Source organism: Phalacrocorax aristotelis, chromosome 10 (assembly GCF_949628215.1).
Source record: "Phalacrocorax aristotelis chromosome 10, bGulAri2.1, whole genome shotgun sequence".
Taxonomy (NCBI): domain Eukaryota; kingdom Metazoa; phylum Chordata; class Aves; order Suliformes; family Phalacrocoracidae; genus Phalacrocorax; species Phalacrocorax aristotelis.
The window spans coordinates 1,398,245-1,422,614 of NC_134285.1; the positions used below are offsets into that span (position 1 = coordinate 1,398,245).

General features: G+C 52.5%; 2 protein-coding genes across 18 annotated transcripts in view; one reads left to right on the plus strand and one right to left on the minus strand.

Moving 5' to 3' along the window:
• ARHGAP17 (Rho GTPase activating protein 17) overlaps positions 1 to 1,574 on the plus strand; it is a 48,269-nt gene extending 46,695 nt beyond the window's left edge. For 10 of the 16 annotated variants that reach the window (XM_075104609.1, XM_075104594.1, XM_075104596.1 and 7 more), the window contains one exon: positions 662 to 1,574. In XM_075104609.1, coding sequence (XP_074960710.1) covers positions 662 to 792 — 131 coding nt within the window. In that variant the 3' untranslated portion in view covers positions 793 to 1,574. Of the gene's footprint in view, positions 1 to 583 lie in introns of all 16 variants that reach the window. The other 6 variants (XM_075104593.1, XM_075104597.1, XM_075104602.1 and 3 more) reach the window with 1 other exon arrangement.
• Positions 1,575 to 8,147: 6,573 nt separating this feature from the next.
• SLC5A11 (solute carrier family 5 member 11) lies at positions 8,148 to 23,891 on the minus strand. Of its 2 annotated transcripts, XM_075104612.1 has the most exons (16): positions 23,654 to 23,891; positions 20,458 to 20,640; positions 19,464 to 19,535; positions 18,595 to 18,699; positions 18,304 to 18,363; positions 17,693 to 17,797; positions 16,177 to 16,282; positions 15,286 to 15,366; positions 14,661 to 14,866; positions 13,735 to 13,870; positions 12,863 to 12,970; positions 12,326 to 12,476; positions 11,920 to 12,088; positions 10,922 to 11,137; positions 9,553 to 9,715; positions 8,148 to 8,442 (listed from the first exon to the last, which is right to left on the minus strand). In XM_075104612.1, exons 2-16 carry the CDS (start codon positions 20,587 to 20,589, stop codon positions 8,222 to 8,224), a joined length of 2,031 nt encoding a protein of 676 aa, XP_074960713.1. In that variant the 5' UTR covers positions 20,590 to 20,640; positions 23,654 to 23,891; the 3' UTR covers positions 8,148 to 8,221. The 2 variants fall into 2 exon arrangements, with proteins under 2 accessions (XP_074960713.1, XP_074960712.1); XM_075104611.1 differs by lacking the exon at positions 8,148 to 8,442 and having other exon boundaries at positions 9,573 to 11,137.
• Between the last annotated feature and the right edge of the window lie 479 nt (positions 23,892 to 24,370).

Genomic DNA, 24,370 nt, shown 5'->3' on the forward strand with positions numbered 1-24,370 from the left:
TATGGGTTTTTTCTGGTGTTCTAACTCCCAGCGCAGTCAGTCACCAGAAGCGCAACACTTCTGACGTCCTTCTTGGACAGCTTGGCTTGAACAAAATTCTCCTCCTCTCAGAAGAGGCAGAGAGCATTGATGTTTCCTCTTATGCACAGGAAAGGGGTTTAATCTGCATTTGGTTTAAATCATTTCCTCCTCTCCTTGTGGCAGTGCCTCCTTTTGACACCCTACCTGTTCCAACCGCTTCTGAAAGTTGCGGGTGGTTGTTACCTGGCAGGTGATTTGGGTGCTGAGCTTTTTTGCCAAGTGACCGTTATGTTTTGACGTGAAAGTCTGGAGAAACGTATCGCTCTAAGGGGCGCTGAGGAATCTGATACTGAATCGTACTTGCTGCCTTCCATTCTTCAGAAAGAAATGTTTTTCTTTTATGATGTACCAGGCTAAAAAAAGATGTGTAGGAGAAGCAACTCAAACGTAAGCTTTCTAGTTCGGCTTAGCCTTTTTCTGTCCATGTGTGCATGTGCACATACGTGCCAGCCCTCTCTTTGAAAAGCCTTTGTTGATCTTTCCTTTCCCTTTTCTTTCTAAGGAAACACACCAGAAACACGCTAGTGAATGAGGTGTCTCTGTCCAGGCTGCTAAACTTGCTGTTCCGTTTTTTGTGCAGACTCTAATTCCAGTATTCGAGAACCACTTCAAAACCCTTCTTCAGAGCTTCTTACAGAGACAGCGAGCAAAGAACTGCACAACCATCTCGTGCTCGATATTGACAATGACACGGAAAGCACTGCTCTGTAATGGGAACTCAAACTTTTCCAAGGTTCCTCTCCTGGTGGGAAAACCAACAGACGTGACAGTGAAAAGCTTCTTTTGACGATATGGCAAAACTGTGTGAAGTTTGACTTGCGCATCACGGCGAAAGTGATTTGAGCCATTCAGAAGAAGTTTGATGATCTGTGTCTGAACAGTGGTTTTCAAACTCTTGGATGGAAGGAATTAGTTACTTGCATAGGAAGCATAACTGCTGCTAGTGCGGCTGGTATTAGCAGAAATCCGAAAGAGTAAGAAGCAGAACGTTAGTTATTTAAAGTGCATGTATTACGGAAATAATCTTTTTAATGTCACGGTTAGACTTTTATTTCTTGTTCTTAGACGTTACAAGGAGATGCCTTGCAAGAGACATTCCCTCACTGATTTGCTGCAGATTCTTTTTAAAACGTGAACCAAAAAATGCCAGAGCGCTGGTGGTGACTGCTGGTTATCGGTCGCCTTGTCAAAACTGTGGATGTATTCTAGTGCCTTGAAGGACTGTCACGCTGTAGAAGGAAACTTACTGTATCTTTAATCATTTCATTGCTACTTAATGATCAGTACTCAATACTTACTTCATAGTTATTTGTATTAACCAAGCCTGCTTTTGTTTATGTGAAACTCGCAGCTGTTTCAAGATGAGACTGTGGAAGTGGTTTTTGTGCTTTCATTGAAAACTGTTGAATTTTGAAAGAACTTTGAAACAGCCGTTTGGATTTGTCAGTTGGGTGAACGTTTATAAAATTAAAGATTGTCTTTTGTCAACTTAAGGCATCTTTATTCAAGTTTATGAGTACGACTGCTTCCGGTGGACCCCGAAGGTTACACGGTCGTTCTCTGGGCTCTTGTAGCTCGTGAGTCGCTGGCTGCTCGGCTCGTTCTTTAAGGACCGTAGTGGAAGCGTACTGGGAATGAACCTGTATCTATTCTTTAATGCATACATACGTTCATGTTAAGCACAGATGACTCAGCTGCAAAGAGAAGCACTGGATACAGCCTGTATCACGCAGAGAAATGAGCTGGAACAGGCCATACGGTTTCTGCGAATGAGAGGGAGGGGGAGGAAACGAGTCAGGTGAGGTAACATTCGTGTAACTAAGGCATTTCTGGCTTAAGTAAATTCAACTAATACTCCACGTCACATTTTATTGACGTTATTAACCTGACCTCAGGCTTAACTGCAGAATAAAACTGCATTTCATAAAGGTCTTGACAAGACACATTGCACTTGGTGACATGATTATAAATACATTTATTTGCTCTCTCGTTGATGTCCCAGTTTGAAATCCCAGTGGCTGCCCAGCTGTTTCCTGTTCAGACCTCTCTTAACAGGGACTATGACTCCTGTCAGTGGGAGCAGACCTGCACCCATAACAAGCTCCTGTAACTCAAAATTTCAGTGTTCTGAGACGCAGATTCTAGTTCTGCTACTAAATTTGATGTTTATCTCTCAAACTGTATGCAGTGTACCTGAATCCAGGGCTGGCTGTGAAGGACTCAGATAAATTCTCAGAAAATCTTCTGGACTTGCACATTCTTCAGCATTATGCAAGTAGTTAATTGTCTCTACCGGGATTAGCAGCTCGGGTGCAAGAGTGTGTACGCTCTCATTCATATCCTCAGTGTCATCCTGGATCAGAAACAGCATATTTCAGTGCAGTTACAATAAGAGCACAGGGCTATGACACGGTTGAAGTTGAGGAAATTTGCCCTTCTCTGCCAAATGCGACTGTCTCCTCTGTTCCCAGGAGTGCACAGTAATGGGCAGGGGCAGGAAGGTATCAGCTTCGTGAGGGACTTTCACCAGGCTTTAAGCGTGTTGGTGCATTAGGTCAATCAAATGGCTGCACAAAATAACGCTAGAGAGGACTAGAAAGAAACTTGGAATAAAATAATGAGGTTTTATAATGCTTTAACACTGATTCTAGGGTCCTCTTAGGTGTATATGTTTGTAAACTCTGCTTGAAAGGCAAGTGCGGCTGCTTGCTGGTGTGGTTTGGGGGGGTTTATGGGGGCAAACCAGGTAAATTTCTTACAGCCCAGTTATTTGAAGTTTACCTCAAAACTCTGAATACAGGCTGCCGCTTTGAGTAGGAGGGTAAGGCACTCTGCGACCACTTCTGCTGCAGACTGTGGTTGCGTTGAGCCTCGTGGGCCCGTCACGGGAGACGTTGCTGTCGCCACGTACCAGTCTGGGAACAGTCTGGTGGGGATGTTATGTGCCACCACTAAAACCTTAATTTCCTGGAGTAAAGCACTGAGTGGAAAGAGAGTGAATTCCATCCTGAAGTACAGCAAGGAGTTTTTATCAGAGGGTCAAGTTTCATAAGCTGCGCAGTGCGTTGTCGTTTGCAACAACAGAATTCAGCGAATTAATACGGGGCCCTACCGAAACACCCAGGCTAAGTTAAAGGCAACAGTTGGCTGAACTCTGTGGGACCGGTTAGGTAGCGCTGAAAGGACAAATAGCAGGCTGGAAGGCAGCGACTAATACTCTAAAGATAATTTTTGGAAGTCCAGTACATACATCGACAAGTGTTCACCAAGCAGAGGACAGAAATAAATACAGCTGATGCCTAAGGAAGGTTTTTTCCTACTTTCTGAAACCTGTGAAGGGTTTTGACAGTTGAAGTCTTGGTGTCTTGAAGACGGACTGCAGAGAGTTGGGCAAGAGCCTGCTGTCAGCTGCTGACTGCGTCCAGAAAAGATGTGTTAGCTGGAAATGGTCAGCTCCTCTGCGGTCAACAGGTATTCAGTGGGAGAACAAAAGCTTGGTATAATCGTAGCTGATCTTCAGTTTAACCTTAAGGAAGCACTCTACCACTTTAGCTAAAGTTTTGTTTCATCAAAGTGGTACAAAACACTTACCTGCGACCTTGATTTTGGAGAGAAGCTAAATCTTGGATAATGAGGTGGATTGTGCTACTGCAAGACTGCAGAGGAAAGGGTAGACTTTTTACAGAATTGCATATTACAGACTGATTTGTGAACATAAAAATAATTCATCAGGTGCCCTACATGGGCTTTCCCTTTGAGTCACAGGCGCTCAGGTCAACACGTGTTCTGCTACGTCTGACAGAACACGTCATCTAATTCTGTCAGAATAATGTTCTGGGGCAGTTATCTGAAGCCCTGGGAGGAGGAAACCCCAGAGGTAAGCTACGGAACCCACCACTGGGTTATTGAGATCTTTAAGCCTGTGTATGGAGTAAGAGATGGTTATACGTTCGTAGTTAGCTGGATCTTAGAGGCCAAATTTGTTCGAAGTTTAATCAAGGTTACTTGATCCCGTTAGGAATTTATGTAACTTACCTCTACTACATGAAAGATATAGCTGGAATAGAGAAGGAGCAGGCCTGAGACTTGTTCTCCTGAGTGGTCTTCTAATGCATTTTCAAACAATTCTCTGTGATAACCTTGTTTCAAAAAGAAAAACCGGCAGTTTGTCAAACGGTTTATAGCAGTAGTTCCAGCAAGTTAGCGATGTGTGGTCTGCTCGGTGTTCCCTCTGCTGCCACAGGCAACAGATTCACAGATTATGTTGTTATTTTTCAGAAGAAACATGAAAGCGTTGCTCTACCATGGGACTTTCATTGACATACGCACCAATGCGATTCACATTAGCTCCTAAAACTGCACCAAAACCTGCAATATTTCACGAGCTGAAGTCTAAACTTCCCATTAGCACTTGTTTACTCTAAAGGTGCAGTTACACCTTTGTTGCTGGAGATGGATCACCTGAAGGCCCCAGACGTAGAGCACTTCAGGAGTCTTGCATGTGCAGTTGAACCCTTGCCTCTGCTCAATGTTGGCACCAGCTGATGCGGGTGTTTAAAACAAAAGAAAATAAAATTGTCTTAGTGTATCTTGCGCAGCACACAAAGCATTTGGTTTACCTTAGTTGGCTGAGAAAGTCATGCCGTGAGGTTTTGTAGGTGAAGTTTGCTGCAACCGTGCGATATTTCATGACTCTAAGCAGCTGTAGGAGAGGAGCAAGCCCCGCGAGCGCACAAGGTGGGATTCCCTCAACCCCACGCAGCTGGTAACTGGGCCCCTGCCTCGCCCTTGGTGCCAAGGGGCAGCCGCCCACCCGCCCACTCTGCCGCACCGGGGGTGATGGGTGAGAGCGGCTCCACAAGTGGACTGTGTGGGGCCGCCTGTTCCGTCCTGCCCCGGGCACCCACCTGCCACCTCCTCCGCCGCCACCCCCCGGCTCAGCCGGGCCACCACCAGCAGCCTGTGGAGCGGGAACCGGCTCTGCGGGGGAACAGGAGAGGAAGGGAGAGAGGAGCGACCCGCTCGCACCACTGGACCCTCGGCAGGCAGCCCCAGCCCTGCCGCCACCGCCTCCCCACCTCTGCTGTGCGGTGCAGCTGCTCCCGCCGCATAGCCAGCAGGCTCTGCCGCTCCAGCACCATGGGCTCAGGCGAGTCGGGCCGCCCCAGCGCTGGTGCCACCTCCGCCATGGCTGGGACCTCCTCTGCCATGGCTGGTGCCACCTCCGCCATGGCTGGGACCTCCTCTGCCATGGCTGGTGCTGCCTCTGCCATGGCCGGGACCTCCTCTGCCATGGCTGGTGCTGCCTCCGCCATGGCTGGGACGTCCTCCGCCATGGCCAGGGTCTCCTCTGACATAGAATTATGGAATCATAGAATCATAGAGTGTCCCAAGCTGGGAGGGACCCACAAGGACCATCGAGCCCAGCTCCTGTCCCTGCACAGGACACCCCAAATTCACACCGTGTCTCTGAGGGCCTTGGCCAAGCGCTTCTGGAATATCGCCAGGCTGGTGCCGTGATGCCTCCCTGGGGAGCCTGTGCCAGGGCTCCACCACCCTCTGGGGGAAGGACCTTCTCCTAATGCCCAGCCTCACCCTCCCCTGGCACATCTCCCTGCCATTCCCTCGGGCCCTGGCGTTGGTCACCAGAGAGCAGAGACCAGCCCTGCCCCTCCTCCTCCCCTTGGGAGGGAGCTGCAGAGCGCCATGAGGGCTGCCCTCGGCCTCCTCTGCTCCAGCTGAACAAACCCAGGGACTCCAGCCGCTCCTCGCACGGTTTCACCTCTAAACCCTTCCCCAGCTCCGTGGCCTCCTCGGGACACTCTCCAGTACCTTTATACCCTCAATGTCCTGCGGCACCCAACGCTGCCCACAGCACTCGGGGTGAGGCCGCCCCAGCGCGGGGCAGAGCGGGACAATCCCCCCCTCGCCCGGCTGCGATGCAGGGCTCGGTGCCCCCCTGGGCACGGCTGGCCCTCTGGGCTGCCAGGGCATGCTGGGGGCTCGTGTTCAGCCTGCTGTCGGCCAGAGCCCCCAGGTCCCTCCCTGGGGAGCTGCTCCCCAGCCCCTCATTCCCCCGGGCTGCCGTGCCCCAGGGGCAAAACCCGGCGCTTGCCCTTGTTAAACTCCATGCGGCTGCTGACTGCCCAGCTCTGCAGCCTGCCCGGATCCCTCGGCAGGGCCTCGCTGCCCTCGGGAGTGTCACCAGCTCCTCCTCCAGCCGAGGCGTCCTCCGGCACGGCCGCAGGGCCTGGAGCCCGCCAGCAGCCACACCAGGCCCGAGGCCCTGGGCGGCCCCCACAGCCCCCCGCCATGGCCCCACACACTCCAGGCAGGCAGGGAGCAACTCTTGCTCTTTAATAAGTTTTATCTGCAGCTACACAAAGCCCTGGGGGACGGGGGCAGGCTGAGTCACGCCGCCAGCACAGCCTGGCCCGCCTGTTCCTCCCCTGGGGATGGATGTTAGGTGAAAGGTGGTCGCTGGTCCCGGCTGGGGGTTTTCGTGGCATGGAGGTGCCCGTGGCATGGCTGCAGGGTGCCCAGCCCTCCCCAGGAGGCGAGGGGGTGCCGCCAGGCCCTGCGCTGCCCTCCTCCCTGGCAGCACCTGGTGGGTTGGGGCTGGTTTAGTCCCTTCAGGAGTCCCTGATGACATTTTAGGGGCAGTTTCTAGGCTGGCTGCTGGTGTTGGTTGGTGTCTGCTCACTGGCCAGCCCGGCCGTCACAGCACATCGAGCAGTGCTTGCACTGTGCGGCTGTAACGCCGGCAGGCTGTAACACCGGCAGGCTGTAACGCCATCAGGCTGTAACGCTGGCAGGCTGTAATGCCATCAGGCTGTAACGCCATCAGGCTGTAACGCCGGCAGGCTGTAATGCCATCAGGCTGTAACGCCGGCAGGCTGTAACGCCATCAGGCTGTAATGCCATCAGGCTGTAATGCCATCAGGCCGTAACGCCATCAGGCCGTAACGCCATCAGGCTGTAACGCCGGCAGGCTGTAACGCCATCAGGCTGTAACGCCGGCAGGCTGTAACGCCATCAGGCCGTAACGCCATCAGGCTGTAATGCCATCAGGCTGTAACGCCATCAGGCTGTAACGCCGGCAGGCTGTAACGCCATCAGGCTGTAATGCCATCAGGCTGTAATGCCATCAGGCCGTAACGCCATCAGGCTGTAACGCCATCAGGCTGTAACACCGGCAGGCTGTAACGCCATCAGGCTGTAACGCCATCAGGCTGTAATGCCATCAGGCTGTAACGCCATCAGGCTGTAACGCCATCAGGCTGTAACGCCAGCAGGCTGTAACGCCATCAGGCTGTAACGCCGGCAGGCTGTAATGCCGGCAGGCTGTAACGCCAGCAGGCTGTAACGCCGGCAGGCTGTAACGCCATCAGGCTGTAATGCCATCAGGCCGTAACGCCATCAGGCCGTAACACCGGCAGGCTGTAACGCCATCAGGCTGTAACGCCGGCAGGCTGTAACGCCATCAGGCTGTAATGCCGGCAGGCTGTGACACCGGCAGGCTGTAATGCCGGCAGGCTGTAAGAGCTACGCTAACTCAGCACAAACTCGCAGAAATGTCAGCGGGCCCCTCAGCGCTCATCGCACACGCGCCTCTGCCCGCTGCGCTGACGGAGAAAGCTGAACGGGCACGCTGAGCCAGCGAGGCACGGGTCGCTGCTCCGACAGGGCACAGGCAGCAGGTGTTCGCCCTCCTCCGGGCACTCAGCCCTCCAGGGTAGAGGAGCTGAACCAAAGGGGAAACAAGTGCTTGTAGCTGGTCATGGAGGCATAAATAGGAACAGAATCCAGAGTTCCTGAATTCCAGGCAGTGTCTAACCCCCAAGAGCGTAATTAAATATTTAAAATAACCAAAACAAACCTCTTCTGCCTAGCTGCCTTCCTCAGCTCTTTACACCCATCTTGTTATTGCCAGTTCAGGCCCAACAGTGATGGTGCCGAGCACTCAGCACCTTTCATAGCCAGGCCCCCGTCAGAAATAAGGGAAGGGCTGGGGAGGAGGGTCTGTCTTCTTAAATAAAGAAATAAAATGTAGAAAGCATTAAGAATTACATTAACCCTCTGCTAATTATTATTATTTACACCAATTAGTTGATGTCATCTGGACTTGAATAGCCAGCTGCTATGCGAAGTAGGCCCAGAGGAAGATCCCGGCACATACACATAATAGCAAGTTGATGTTCAGGACGTGTTTCACCAGCGGTTTCTCCTCCAGCGAAGCCACGGGAAGCGGCTCGGCTTTAGTTGGCGCCACGTTCTCGGCGTTTTCCTCTTTGCGCTCCATCCCGCAGAGCCACAGAAAAGTGGTCGTCAGCTTCGAGTTCCCTTTGGCATTCGTCGTACCTAAAAAGATATTCAATAGTGAGGTGTAAATCTCACCAGTAACACACATCTCAGGAATGTGTCAGTGTGGTCCTGTACAAAGGCTTTTGATGCAAAAACGCACCGGCATTCTTTAAATGAATACACCAGCTACACTAAGGGGAAGGAAGCCCTTCAGTTGTCATCTTTTGGGGCTGTAGTACCAATTTCATTCTTCCCTGGAGCTCTGAGCTCACGTTCTGCCATTCCCAACATTTAATAAACAGTAATGGTAGACAGAATCTAAAAGCTGAGCTGTAGCTGCTTGGTGCCCATCAGCTTCCTCTTGCGAGTGCGTGCTCTAGTCCATTTAGGGTTACTCCACGCCACACACGTGTAAACTGAATTCTCCCAGCTCCGGTGTGGGTTAGGGCATACACGGCTAAACGCTGGGGAGGCAGCACTCAAGCACAACAAACGTGAGACTTCCCAGCAGTTGGGAGGGCTGCACCGTCATTCATTAACTTACTGATCCTTTCAACAGCTTGTTATAGATCAAAGCAATACACAGCAAAAGCTGCGAAGTTACATAAACAGTGTCCCAAGCCTGGCAAAACCAAGTGATGATAATCATCTCTGGAAAATGCAGAATGAGTTGCTATGCATGTTTGTACCTAATACCGACAAGTACAAGTTTTAAAAAATGTAAATCCTCCTTCACTGATCTGTCAAGAACTCCGCCCAGGGCTCTGGGTTCTCCCTGCTGCTAGAGTCGATCAGAAAACATCACTGAAAAACAGAAATGGAATTTCATGAAAATAACTCTGCTTTTCCTCCACCCTCCCCTTTTTCAACCAGTTGTCCTTGCAGCAGGTGCAAGCAGCACCAGTCTCTAGTGCAGGATAACGGGCATGGCTTTCTGTATCCCATCCAGCTCCTCCTTGATTTCAAGCATATCTAATGCCATCAAGAGATGGAAAAGAAACTAAACTTCTGCTTAGGTACCACTGTCAGGTAAAAACCTTTTAGCATGCCCTGAAGTTACAGAAATCCAGAGGAAGTAGTTTTAACGTTTCTTGTCTTCAAAGGCTTTACATAATGCCTAGGGTTGTTAAGTGTAGGTATTACTGAATACGACGCTGGAGCACTTACATTTATTATCATTTGAACTATTTTCAGAAGCAATGCTTATATCAATCTGGAGAGCTGGGCGCTCAGCTTCACACACTCCTTTTGCAGCATCAGGGGAAGGGCTGACTGCTAGGTCTTTCTTGACTGGTAGATCCCCACGTGTGAACCAGGTAAGCCGACTTATCTGATGGCATGAAGAGCGGTGTTAAAGAAAACTGCTTTCATGGTTGTTTAAAGGACTACCTGAGCCGTAGAGCAGCCTGCAGAGAGAATACTTAGAGAGGCTGAAATCTGTTCTCCCACTCTGCTGGAGCGGGTGAACAGCAAAGTGCTCAGCTGGTAACTACAGAAGCGACGGCTACCACAGGCATGTTGGGTTTAGTTTTGTCTGGAACACGACAGCTGCTTGTACAGCTATGCTCTCGGAAGGACGGCGTTCTTCACTGTTACTGAGGAGGAGACAGTTCTGCACGGGACCATCACTGGATGCAGACTGAGAGCGGGTCAGTGAAGGGAGCGAAAGAATGGAAATTGCGGCCAGGGAGGAATGGTTCAAAGAACTGGGGTTGCTGAGAGAAGAGAAGACAGGTGGGAGATATGATAATTATCTTCAAATCTGTAAAAGACTCATTAAAGAGGAATGTTCTCAATATCAGCGATAGGGCGGACAGGAAGGGACGAGCACAACATGAAGCTGGAAAGATTCGGGTTGGAGATGAGGCAAAACTGTCACTGGGAGGGCGGGTGAGCTCTCGATTTGATCACACACCTCCCTGGGCATCCTCCCTGGGTTCACCAGGTCTTTCAGAATGTGTCAGGTTAGTCCTGTCTTGAAGCAAGAGGATGCGCTGGCTGTATGATTTCTGAAGGTCCCTCTGGCCCTCCTTTCTGCTATTAATGTTTTTCTGTAGCCTCAGGATATCTATTGAAAATAGTCAAACTGGCACAAACCTGTTCCAGAGGAAGTGTGCTCTCTGCCCTTGATTTCTCTTTTCTGCGAGTAAAAATGGTTCCTCACTAAATTAGTAAGAGAGTTGATAAAGATGACCCAGAAGCTGGAATTTCTTGGAAAATAGAGGGAAAAAGCTAATTTGTCACGGGTTAAACACACATGTTTGAAACTTAAGAACAACTCTTTGTAGCATCTACTGTTGACCAATTTCCAGGGTGGGACTCTGGATTTATGGGACCAAAATCTTAAATGGCAGCAGGGCGCTGGAGCAGAGAGGGGACTGCAGCTACAGGTTATTGCAAGTGTGGTCACAAATAAAGAACGAATGGAAACTTCCATTTCCAGATTATTTATCCCCACATTATTCCCATGGATGTAACGTGGGGCATCCTGGAAACCGTTTACAAATAACAAAAGAAATCTGAAGGGGTGACGCACCATTTCTTCCGAGGGGGGTTCTGTGAGCACGCTCACGACCAGCACCGTGAGCGTGGAGACGGCGGCCAGGACCATGGAGAAGTAGAGATAGTGCATGTACTTCACCACGCCTGGTCGGAGGTCGGCCTCGCCGCACTGGGGCTCTGGGTAGATGAAGTCCAGCACCAGCCGAATGACGCCCAGCAGCAGCCCCGTCACCAGGCCCCAGAAGGCGCCCTGGGAAAGGAAGGGTATGCTTTACTGGGGCAAGAGGTGTGCATCCACCCCGGAGCCAGGGCTATACCCACGTTCTCAGGCTACGAGCTGGCCAGGCTTTCTCCTTGCTGTTTTTTTCGGTGGGCTGCCCTCTCCTCCCTTTTCTGCTCTTGCTATCTAGGTTTGCCAGTGCTGTTACCGTAACCTGGTGCCTCTCCTCCGTGGGGTCAATTGCTATGGAGGGGAAGGATAGCATCTCATGCCAGAATACTTTGAAGAGTGGCATTTGTATCCTAATGGTTGCCCTAACCCTGGGGGGCTGACAACTGCTCTCCACCTAACCAAAGCCCGGTTTGGGAAGATTTTGCCCTTTACCCAGCACCAGTCTTTGTGGAGAAACTGGAGGTTTAGGACTCCTGATGCCATTTGGTCTGGCTTCTTTACCCACTGTGCCTTCTGTAGCCCCCCCAATGCAGGTAATACAAGTCCATGTGATAAACAAGCTGATGGCTAGTACGACCCTAACAGGCTTCGAGGTTTGTGAAGGACAGCCTGCAACAGGGCAATGCAGCAATCCCTGCCTCTGAAATGCCAGTGGAGTCTTTAGAAAAGACATCAGGAGCTGCTGCCTCCTGTATTGGTGATGGTTGCTTGGGTGATGCAGAGCTGTGGGTGCATTTGTCCTCCCAAGCGCCTCAAGAGGCGGCAGAACTGCAGCCTGGGGTGGCGGTTGGAACTGCAGGACCCTCGTGAGGACAGCGAGGCCACAGAGGTGACTGTGCTGAGCACAGCAGAGTTGTTACCTTTTCATTTGCTCTTTTCCAGAAGCATCCCAGTATAAACACCATTGCCACGGGGGGCTGCAGGTAGGAGCTGATCGACTGGATGTAAATAAAGAGCTGCCCTCCCTGGCCAGCCTGTACCAGTGGGATCCACAGGATGGAGACCACAGTGAGCAGCAGCACAAAGACCCTGTGCAAGAAAAAGATGCCATTGCCATTGGCTCACACCGTTCTTTTCCAGTTGCTTGGCTTGCAAGGCGCTGACTGAGATCTCTCGTAACCAGAAGGCCCCCACTCTAGTCCTCCGCCAGACCTGTGTGGTACGAAGACACTACATCTGTACGGGGGCAGCAGGCTGCGAGGTGTGCCGAGATGCCTCCCCGATGCTCAGGCTCTGATATAACGCCCGTGTCCCAGTTCCCCGTACCTGCCAACGATCATGAGTTCCCACTCGGAGCAACGAGGACGGAAGTGTTTCCAGAGGTCCATGGTGAAAATGGTGCTGGCACTATTAAAGATGGAAGTCAGGGAGGACATGAGAGCTGCTATCATCACTGACATCATCAGGCCCCTGAGTCCTGGAAACAGAAGGAGAAGTACAGCCGCCCTGAGGAATCCCCGATAATCCCACCTTGAATTCTTCTTTCAACTAGAACAGACTTTAAAAAACGCTTTTAGCCCCAATGTAGAAACGGCAGGGATAGGGAGGTGTTAGCAGTCGATTCTCATTGTTAAGCATCTGCGCTTTATTTCTTGTCCAAATTTGACTGAATTAGACCTTTGGGTACTGGATCATCACCCGTCTCTCCCGTTGCATGCTGGCCCTTGCCACTGTCTCACCAACCCCCACATAAACCCCGCTGAAATGACAGTTGCAGCGTATTTTCCCCTCTGAGGTTCTCTCGCGGGTGCCTTTTGGCAGGTGCGTACCCATCAGTGCCCGCGCCGTTACCGGGCTCCTTACCTACAGGCAGAAGTTCTATGACCAGCTTAGGATAAGCAATATCGGAACAGCCAGACGGGTTGCCACAGATTTTTCGGCAAATTTCCGCATCTGCACAAGCCACCAGATCTAAAATAAGCAAAGGGGAGTGAGAGGCAGTACTCCGTAGCCACAGTAAACTGATATATCTAAACAAGTTAGTCTACTGGGTGTTTTAAACTGCTTTCTAAGTGAAATACTGGGCATTGGGAAGCTTCCAGCAAGGAAGGCAGGACTATCCCAACACAGCGAGGTAAGGGCAGCACTGCGCTTCCCTCTTTTCCCATTTTTCCCTTCCGTGCAAAAGGTGCTACCAGTATAGGGAGCTGACCTGCTCCGAATGTCTAATTCTTCTCTAGGAATGTTGCTGCCCTGAGGACTAAGGCCATCGCCCCCCTCTGGCACACCCCCTCACGGACAGGCACTTCCTCGCGTTCCCCCCAGGTGAGCAGTTTACAACATTCAACGTGGTGTGTTAGGATTTCTCCGAGTGCCTCACACTTAAATTGCAGGAGGAGAAACGTGTTGGGCGCAGGAGGGGCCTAAATGCATGATCAAATCGCGGAGCAGCTGCAGGCAGCGAGCTCAGAGCAGAGCAGCACAACTGCGGTGAGACCGGGTGGCAGCCAACTGCTCCAGCGCGGGGAGCCGCGCGCGGTGCGGTACGTGTCTGCGGTCTGCTGGAGGAGGATGTGCGTCCTCCAGCTCGTCACTGGAAGAACATTCCTTCATACTTTGGGTATTTGATGCACTGCAACCTTTTAACTTCCTCGGTAAAGGCTGTTCCAGCTCCACAGAGAAGGCACAACCAGTACTGATAAACAGAGGGAACGGATCTCTCCTTCGGCACTTACCTGGGAAGAGAATCCGGCTGATCATGCCTGGCATTACCATCATAAAGAGGGGTAAAATTTTCAGGTAGGAAGTCATCAAGGAGCCTCCTTTGGCATGAGAGAGGTTTTTAGCAGCAAGGGACCTCTGAACGATGACCTAGAAATTAAGAAATGTGTTCGGTCTACTGTCCGCAGAGAGGAGCGAGCTGCGAAGGACGTGATACCGATCGCACTCACGTGTACTTTGTTCTCTAAACTATTGAAATCTTAGAAGAGTGAACACAGAGCTTGGCTGTAGCTTTGTAATTCTTGCTTCAGATCCCAAGTACCTTACAGAAGCGTAGACCCGAAAGGCACTGCTTGTGCCATCAAATCTGAGCTTGCTTCTGCAGGGCCCTGTGTTGAATAATGTGTTCCTGAAACTACTCATAGGGTTAGAATTTTATTTTCTTCTTTTGTTGGGGACTTCCCTGACCCGATGGCTAAATCAGGCCAGTTCAGCAGCTCTCCTGTCAAAGCAGGAGAGAGTCTGAAGCAAGCAAAATGAGTTAAGAGAGAACTGCAGGAACATCAGGAGATTGCTTTGGCCTTCCTAGCTCTGGTGTTGTCACTAGGAGGGATGCTAACCAGAGCCCTGGAAAGTTGAGGGAGTGAGTTCACAGGTGGTTTGCAAGAAGTGAAAGGCTTAAGTGAGGAAAAAAAATCATCTTTGTAGCCTGGGATTAACTCGTACGTTCATTCTCACCCCATTTTATGTTGAAATGATTCCCAAAACTTAGTTGTGCCTCTCAAGTTTTGCAGCTTTAGGACTGAAAGCTTCAGATTTTACCGAATTCCCACGAGAAGCAGTAAACCAGTCCAGGCCACGTTGCAACCCCCAGGTTTGTAATCGGCTTCAAACAACCAATAACACATTTTTGAAACCCGACAAAGAAGCAGTAACGCACCTGATCTGTACACCAGTACCACAGGGACGGGATGGTCATTCCCACCAAAACTCCCGGCCAGGGAAGGTCAGAGTTAACAGGGTCCCGAAAAATGTGAAAAGCATCTTCTCTTGGCAAGCCACAGCTACTGTTTTCCTTGCGGGTGCTGGGAATGGCATGAAAGTATTTTGTCTGCAAACCTTCGAGACCGCCAACTTCAACAAAGCCTAGAACAGGTCATGAGAAGCAGTTACCGCATCGACCCAGGTCGGCACTCTAACTTCCAGTCTCCGTAGTTTGCGATGGGAGTTCCTCCGCAAGTATTCTTTAAAATCGGAAGCGATTGACCCTAGCATTGGGCTGGAGGATAGCATAATGCTAAATCTGCTGGCTAGAGAAGGTGCTTGCTCATCTATGGTGTTGCTTCGGAATGTATTTCTTTTTTCAGGGAGTACTCATGCATTTTTACCACGTAAAGAACTCCTATAAGATTATTTGCATAAGCATATATTCCAACAGGAAAATACCTAGAAATCAGTTCCCAGAACATCAACTGAGTAATCAGCTGGAATGATGCAGCTTGTTTGTAGTACCTGGTAAAGCTTCTATCGTAGTTTTAGTAATAAAACCCCAGGGAAACACTCACTGAAGACCATGAGAGTCACAGCCCCGATCAGCATGATGAGAGTTTGCAGAGCGTCTGTGTATATCACAGCAGCCAGGCCACCTAAGAGAGCAGAGAAGCAGCAGGCTGTGGGAAGCTGGGCTTGTTCTGCCGTAGCATCTCACGCTTTGCAGGAGTTTTTGACAAGCCGAGCCCCGAGCCTGGCAGGCTGGCGCGCTCCGACCGTGTTGGGGGGCAGTTCGGCCAAACCCCGTGCGTGATACTTTGGCTGAAATGTCTCATGTTTTGAATTACAATGAGTCACCATTTTGCCACTAAAAAGCCAAAGTCCAGTATAAGCACTTCTACGGGAAATACATGGAAAAGCTCCAAAACAAAGCCCAGGCTGAATAAGGAGGAGAAGAAAAAAAAAAAAGGGCGGGGGGGGATCTTTGTGAGGAACATCACTAGGGGTGAGCACTGGGAAAGGAGCAACCTTTATTTGTGTGGATTTGCTGCTTACTCCGTGCATGGCTTTTTTCCATTTAGCCCCTCTCAAGCCCTGAAAGGGCACCCGAGACTGACAATGCTTTCTGCATTACACGGGTTATTGTTATGTAGATTACTCCTACCTCCAAAAAGCCCGGAGGAAAAATGTATTGTGCAAATGCCTCGGGTGGGGCTCCTTAAAGCAGAACTGCCGTGCATCTGTAGCTGGTATGGCCTTGTAAGGGGTAGTCATTTACTCTTACCTGGTAATTTTGTCTTAACAGGAAAGTTATCAGTTGCTTTCCCCGCCGCCCCCCATGATCCCTACCCATGGCAAAACCAGGTCGTACGGGAAACGCAGGTGGCAAAAGCACGGCGCGGAGCGTGAGCAGGCTCGGCTCACTAAGCAGGATCTGTGGTGTGATCTGAAACTCGGCCACGTACCCGCAACGGTGTAAACGGCTGTGATGGCCAGCAAGCCTGCCACAGCGATATAGAGGTCCCAGTGTAAGGCTTGCTGGATGAAGAGGGCCCCAGCGTACATATCGACCTAGAGAAAAAGACAGTTATCACAGTTGTGCCGATATTACCGAGCCCCTCAAAGCGAGGAGTGCCAGGGAACACGACCATTCGGCTGACCAAGCCGCCTGCCCTGGTGCGACCGGTCTGGGTTGTGACTGCTCGTCACTCCCCGGCTCCCTGCAGCGTCTTCTCCCCAAGGCACGTCCCTCTGCAGCCCCAGCTCCTGCCTGGTCTGCATTAGGACCGGCTTAGTTCAGCGTTTAGACGGTTTATTATTACTGGTCGTGGGGGGACAGGGAAGCCGACGACGGAGCTGTCCCGGGAGAGGGGGAGCACGCACAGCACTCTGTGAAAAAGGCGCTTGGCTGGCGTGAGCTTATCTCTTCCCCAGAGCACCAGCGAGCTGGGTGGGGAGAGCTGTGCTGGGGGACGACCGGAGCACCGGCGGCGCAAACCTCCCCGGCTGCCTCGGCCTGCCGCCAGCCCCAGCACTGGTTTGCCTTAGCGCGAATTCCTCCCTGCTGGCATGGTGACAGCGAGATAATAAGAGTGTCCTCGGGGCTGGGACCCAGCCCTGACCAACTAGCTCTGCAGCTACGTGAAAATGCGGCGTTTTAGGAGAGCTTTAGGATAAGCAAACTGCAGCCCACAGAATGACAGAGGGATACAAAAGCATCCTGAATACAGGAATTGTGCTGTCAGAGATTTCCACCAAATGGTCGGTCTTCTCTGGAGGAGAACCTGAGCCTGGCTCCTCGGTGCCACCTCACCCCCGTGACCAGCATCCATTCCAGAGGGGACATGGCAGCCGTGTGTCGGACAACGCACCCCACTTTGGCCCCGTACGTACAGGAAAAACACTAGCAGGGACTTGCCTGATTTCACAGATTCATGCACTGCTGCGCAGTTAATAAACAGCTAGTGAGATGTTGCGCAAGGGTCGATTCAGTTATTTATTCGAGGCACAACATCAAACAGGTGCAATAAATCACTAAACTCTTTTCACCTAAACACATACCAACTCCTACGTTCTTATCTACCCTGCACATAACAGCCTTCGGCGCCTGCACAGGCAATAAATATGCAAAGGGAAGAAACTGGGCGAGCTGCCAGACATGCAAAATCTAACAACAGATGCACCCACACTCACAACTCAACTTTTCAATGAGCTATTGCTCAGGACATTGACACCAAGCTTTCCCTCCTGCTGTAGCAAGTATTCAGATCTTTAATGGGGGGGGGCGTGAAAGAAGTAAGTTATTCTTTTTGTGTAGGTTCTCAAAACAACTATAGCCTAGCTTCCTCGCAAATTTTGATAATACACCCTTTTCTGCTAATACAGGGAAGGGCCAGTAGCTGCATTTCTTGGCCTCGCTGTTCAACGCGTGTTTCCAAAGCGAATTTAATTCAGTCTGTTTCCATGTTTTTTATTACTTACTGATATTTTGGTGAAGATATAGATAAACAAGTAGAGAATCGCCAGGAACATCTGAATTCTTTTGCCTCCAAAACGTTTCTGCAAGTACTCAGGCATGGTAGTAACCTACGCGAGAGACGTGCCGTCAGAGAAGGGGGTGCGCCGTCGCTCCTGCGAGTTGCGGGGGGCTCAGCCCCGCCGCCAGAGTGGGCCGTTCGCACCGGTGGAGGACCAGAACGGCCCTGCCGGTTGCACTGTGCTGGCGTTTGGTTCTCAGCTGCCCACTCAGGCCAGCAGAGCAGCTTAGCAAGCACGGACTTTGCTATAATGGCTGACATAAGGCTCACCATAAACTGTGATATGAGAGCCTCCAGCCATCTTCTTGGGAGAGGGAGCTGCTCCCCTCCACTGCCGGGGGGAGCGGAGCAGTCGGACCCCACACCCGAGCCCCCAGCGCCGTTCCCGGGCTCTCGTCCCCTTTAGCCCAGGCCGCGGGGCAGCCGGGCGCACGTGGCTCTCGCCCTGCCTTCCGGAAGAAGCGCGGGTACAGCAGGAGGTGGTTAAAGCCATGAGCCAAACGGGTGTTTTAAATACCACAAGCCATCGATGGACACAACACTGCATCTACTTACTCCTGCTGCTATGTAAATGGGAAGGAATAGCCAGGCCAGCACCAGAACACAAAACATCCCCTGCAAAGCAAATGGAAAGGCAGGTGAGCGATGCTGGTCAGGGCTGTGATCAATGGGGACACGGGGACTGGGTTGTCCCTCAGAGGCCTCAGTCAGGTGGTGACTTGTCGCTCATGCAGCAGGAGTCAGACTTTGGAGCTGCCAGACCTGTGCCCTTGTCTGGCCCTCGCTGGCGCTGGAGTTGCCCTGCGCGGGACAGAGGCGGCCACGGAGCCACCGCGCCACACTCACGTTCCACTCGTAGGCTGTCGCGGCAATTCCCGAGGCGGCTCCTGACCCAGCCAGGCCGATGAAGTGGCCGCTTCCGACATTGCTGGCAAACAGGGATGCGCCCACCTGGAGGAAGAGAGGAAAGGCGTTGTTCTCAGCCTGGCGATGGACGAAGGGGTAAAGGGAGTAGTTTGGTGCTCCAGTGCACGCACACACCCTGGTGGATTCCCACCATGCAGGTTACACAGTGATGCTCTTCCCCCGCTGATGACTATGGGGGACACGAAATCCTTGTCACCCTCTGCCACTTTCTTCTTTCGCCAACACGTTCAGTGGCTCTGGCACCCCCCTCCAGCTTCTTTCACCACTCGCTGCCTATCTCTCTTTTGTGGGCATGTTTAGGACCATCCTGCTTCCAAAACCGTGTCCAGTCCCTCATGGAGAGGCAGGGCAGAAGGTGGAGGTAACAAGTAGAAATTGCAGGTCATCAGGTTCTTACATTAGCACATGCTGACTCGCCAGCCCAGCCCAAACGCGATACCCCACCTAGCAGACTGGCTCAACGTAAAGCTGCGTCCGCGATGGGGACCACCCAGTTAATTCTGGAAATCTCCAGATCAAAGCATGCAGAACCAGACGGGCTCTGCAAGTGGGCGAGCTGGCTCTCGCGGGGGTGCGGGGCCATGGCAAGCGTCCTGCAGCAGCTCCACTTCCCCAGGCTCGAAATCAGGGAAACAAGAAAAAGCCATATTGTAACTGGGTCTTTCCAAAACCTGGAAGTTTGGGGGGATTTTTTTCTCTTTGGAGAAATAAGTTCTGCTCGGCCAGAAGTGCTTTTCAGTCTTGCTGTAGCCTGGGGGCACAAGCAGTGTAACAATAAAGGTACTTACAGGCCACCAAACCATCTGTCCTCCAGCTAGGAAGTAGCCTTTTACAGTGCTGCGCTGCGTCTTCCACATGGACTGGGAAAGCAGAAAAGCAGAACACAGGTTTCAGCAATCATTTCGGTTGCTGCTCGAGCATCACCAAGCGATTTCCCCACCGGGAGACTCTGTACTGTCGTCACATGAAAGCAAAGGGTTTCTTGAAGGGCCTGCAGCTGCTGCTGGGAAATCCCGGGGGGCGAGAGAGCAGCAGACGAGGGAGGGGACTGGCGAAGGCTGTGAGCCACGCGCAAAGTTTTCTGTCATCTCAGCCTCCTGATTAAATGTTTTCTGTGACAAGCAAGCTAAATCACTCCAGATCTGTGAGGAGGACAAGCAATTTTGGACTAGAACCGCAGACACCCCGTGTCATTAGGCACAGCCAGGAGAAAGGCTCGGCATTGCACCTATTACTCATTGACTCCTGGTCTTCAGCGATTTCAGATAGTTTCGTGCAATACCGTGAGAGTTATGCACCGCGTTTGAAGGGAGTAACTATTCATCTCTGATGCCAGCCAGATTGTGCTTTAGCTATTACAAAAGCCGTGCCAAAAGCATGTCCTTCTGCCTCAATTATACCTAAGCAGTATTTTTAATTCATGGAATCTGCTGTCGAGACCACTGCCGACAAGCACAAGTGATTTATAGGACAGCAATTCCTTCCTGGATGAACAAAGTATTATTATTAACAATACTTTGTACTTAGACGACCTCTTCCTTACGAGGGTTCTCAAAGCCCCGGCAAACACTAGGGGTGAACAGCTCTCCCCTGGAGCAGTGAGGGCACTTCCCCAGGCTGAAGTGAGGAAAAGACCCTGTAAACTCTATCCTTCCGCTTGTTCAGTTGAGTCCAGGGAAGTGCAGCCTGATTCAAGCCAAAGTAAAATAATTTGAGGCCAAACCAGCCATATTTTTCAGTGTAACAGGGCACATACGAAAGCTCTGAACAGTCTCTGCTTACCCACAGCCCAACAGCGAGGACAAATAGGAAGTACAGCACAAGAACAGCGATGTCTATGGAGTCCAGCGTCTTCTGGGGAAACACATCCCACGGGGGGGACGCAGAGGATGGAGTGCTGCTGGTGGGCTCCATGGTTTCTTATGCAGGCTGGAGTTATATGCTGCTGCGTCTTGATGCATATATCTGTTAAAAAATGAGTTACATGGTTAGGAGAGGATATGGCAGCACCATGAAGGTGTTGGCCATTTCTTGAATAATTCAGGGGTTATCGGCGCCGTGGCTCTGGCTGCGGCGCTGCTCGTGGAGAAGGCTCTTGCCTCTGGCATTTGCCTTCATCTGTGACTCCCTTTCTGTGGTGCGAAGGTGCTGCCAGCAGGCCGGCCAGCTGCGGCTTGGTCAGATTTCCTTTGCTGTGGACAATTGTCTAACCGGTGGAGAAACGGGAGCATGAGAGAGGAGGTGGAAATAGCTGATGTAGCCGGAGGAAAGGACCGGGATGTGGCACAGCCGGTGATGACAGCCCGTGGGTCCCAGTGTGGCAGCACTGCGGGACTGGCGTCGGTGGGAAGCTGCTGCCAGAAACGTGCCCGTGACGAGCCGCCGGGATGTGAAGATGCATGAACTGCTCCAGCAGCGGTGGTGTTTTCCTCCTTGGCCGCAGCGAGAGCTCGAGCCCAGGCGCAGAGGGTGCCTGGGTCTCCTCCCGAGTTCCCTTCTCAGGAATGGAGGATGGCAGCGTGTCGCTGAGCAGAGGGACGGACGTACCCTCCGCCACACGGCAGCGGGCCGGCACAGTGGGGATGAGCAGCAAGTACTGCCGGTAGACGGTGCAGCGGGGCGTGGGACCGGCACCAAGCGGTGGAAGAGCCGGTACCGGAGCTGGGGCTCCCTCCTGCACAGGCATTTCCTGGGCGTGAGACACTCGTGTGCTTCCCACAGCGATACAAACTCATTTTCTTGTCCAGAAATGCCTGATGAGGAGATGTGGCATCACTGAGGGACCCCTGCAAGGGCTCCCTGCAGCCCTCCGGAGTGCCCCGTGGCACCAGGCTGCTGCCCTTGGGCAGGAGGGACAGGGTAAATTCCACAGAAGGAAATTGGTCGGGTATTTGAATTAACGCAATTCTTCCTCGTTTCCTCCTCCTCCCCTCACCCAGGAGCGGGACAGAGGCGAGTGGCAGCCCTGGTGCGGCCAAGGCAGGGGCACGGCTCACCTCGGAGAGCCGTTGTTGGTCACCGGGGATCCCCGGGCCCAGCACCTCACCGGCCTCCAGCCCAGTGGGCTCCAGCGGCTCCAGCCACAGGGCAGGTTCGGGATTATTTCTCTCACCCTGCTGAGCCAAGGAGACGGTTCCTCCAAAGAGGGGCAGAGCCGGCACTCCCCAGCCTTGGCGCGGCCTCGCAGCCGGCTCAGCTCTGGGTCCAGCCCCGGCGTCACCGGGATGGCTGGGCTGGGTGTCTGCTGGTCCTCGTCCTCCTCCTGCCTACGTGGCCGGCCAAGTCCTTTGGCCTCTCTTGCACTTGTCAGGCAACACTTATAAGCTCCCCCTGCCAAAAAGCAGAGGAAGGTGGGGCGAAGGGTGGCCTGCGCCAGCCCGGGGCTCCCGGCGTGGACGGTCGGACAACAAGCAGTCGAACAAGTTCTTCCTCTGAACGCCCAGTGCGCAGCAAAGCACAGACCGAGAGAGCCGCCCTGTCCCTCGGTCGCGTGTTTCACAACCTCTGCCAGCTTCACCCCGTTGCTGAACTGCAGCTGGAACCTGCCCTTAACTCCGCCGTGGCCCAGAGACTTGCCCGAAGTGCAACTGGCTGCTCTCCTGCACCAGCGGCACCGCCGGCTACCGAACGCTCAGGTGTGTGAAAGAGCAGAGAGGGAATGGAGTCGCAGGTGCCCCAGTGACACAGACGCAGCGATTTCTCCTGCTGGGCAGGATTCGGGGGCACAAGCCCTGCCCCATGTCCTCGCTACACCCAGTCCTGCAGCACAGGCTCTCGTGCTTTTACAAAAAGGTCTGGCAATAAATAAGGAGTTTTCTGGTGGCAGATACCATCCCATCGCCCGCTTTCCACAGCTGGGGGGTTGTATCCCGAGACATCAGCAGCCTCCAGCACAAGAGCCAAAGGTGGTGCAGAGCCGTGTTCTGGATGCGTGGCAGTGGTGGCAGCGCCGGGCTGGGACCGGGGACTTGCAGCACCTCGGCAGGGGCTTTTCTGTGCCTTATAAAGCCCCCGGATCCCACTGAATTCCTTGGGAGCTTCTGCCTTGCACAGCTACAGGGCTCTGAAGATCAGATCGGCTCTATCTTACCTCTTTAAGAGGCAATGTGTCTTGGCTGTTGCTGAGTTTTTACTGGCACGCTTAACCTCTAACTAGGAAAAGAAAAACAGGGTTTGGTATGCCAGCCTTGCGAAGTCGCTAACCCCGCTCTAACACCTCCTACGTTCTCTTTCGCTGCTCTGATATTGCTGTTCCTTTTCATCCCGAGACTCTTCCTGTGTCAGGGCCCACAGGCGTTGGTTGCACCGGCCGTACAGCCGGCGCTGTAGGCTACATAGGCTCAGGCTCAGGCTCCGGCTCAGTTTTGGAGGCTGTTTCCCTCCAAAACACGTGTGGATCTGGGGCAGAGCTCTGCAGGCATTTGTCGTGCCCGTCAGCAAAGAAACAAAACACAGGTACACTCCAGGGGAAGTTCCTGGAGCTGAATACGGGTGTCTGGTTAAAGCCTCTCTTGCAGCTCCCCGAGCCGGCAGGGAGGCTGGCCGTTCGGAAAAAACGCAGCGGAGTCGGTTGCTCTGATTTCAGAGCCTAACTCTGCCACGGCCCAGTGGAAATTTTACCCGTTTTGTGAATTCAGCTCACAGCCTGGTCTCCCTCGGTTCCTGGCACAGGCGGCAGCACTTTCCTCGCCAGAGATTGTGAGGAAGGAACATCCGTGGCATCGAAATGAAGCCGCTGAAGCCAGCCCTTTATCAATGGTCCCGGGAGAGACGCAGCCCACGTGGGTCCCGAGTAACCCGTGGGGACTGTATTGCTCTAAATGCCTCCTCAACGGGGGTTTTTAAAGCATTCCCAGGTCCATCCACCTTCTAAAGGCACCACCGCTCGCCGGGGCTGGAAGGCAGCCCGGCGGCAGCCCCGAACCCACGCGCCAACCGGAGCTCCCCGACTCGAGGTAGAAGCTGAAAGGGAACTTACTGCGCTCAGCTGGGTCTCATTCTGTCCCCTGCGCCGGGCACCACCAAGCCTCCGCCAACTGACAGGCAGCTTAAATATTGCCAGAGAATCGGGATTTGCCAGCGGAGCTGTTAACGGTGTCACAAGGAATGAGAAGGAATATTTATAGTCAATGTTAAACTAATTGCCCGAAGTTACTCCTTCGGTCTCCCGTGGCTGTGGTGAGAAGCGTATTATTTTCACTGTCAGGGCTCATGGGTCAAACTCCACAGAGTGCCATTCTCTTAAGCAATCTGCGCAGCTAGAGAAGGGACAAATAACAATAAAAAAATCCGTGCTGATGTCCTCTCCAGCTGACAGCCCGCGACACAGGGGGGAGCTGACAGCTAGTCCTGTCTCTAAGTCTATCCCTAAGCCTCACGCACAGCACGGTACATCCGTGGGGTGGGGTTCACAGCTCGTTTCTGAGTCTGTAGGTTAATCGCAGAATCGGGTCCCCTTCTGGGACCGGGCTGGAGGTTTTGGCTTCATCATCTGTCCGAAAAAACCTGATAAACACTTACGGCCAAATAACACGCAGAGAACGATGCTGGAGAGGGACCTTCCAGCGCAGCGAGAGACCGTGGCAGGAGGCAGCTTGTGCATCTCCGGAATCGGGGTGCGCAGAGCCCCGGGGCAGCGCTACCAAGGAGCCCCGTGTCTCAGCGCCGGGCGGGCAAGCTGCTAGCTGGGAGGGCA

Bases quoted from the DNA above. Each gene is read 5' to 3' on its own strand.
- SLC5A11 (XM_075104611.1), bottom strand. From the start codon at position 20,589: ATGGAGCCCACCAGCAGCACTCCATCCTCTGCGTCCCCCCCGTGGGAT. The intron at 19,536-20,457 runs GTAAGCAGAGAC...CTGCTTTCCCAG, and splicing joins TCCTCGCTGTTGGGCTGTGG to TCCATGTGGAAGACGCAGCG. The intron at 16,283-17,692 runs GTAAGTAATAAA...CTTTTTCTCTAG, and splicing joins ATATCTTCACCAAAATATCA to GTCGATATGTACGCTGGGGC.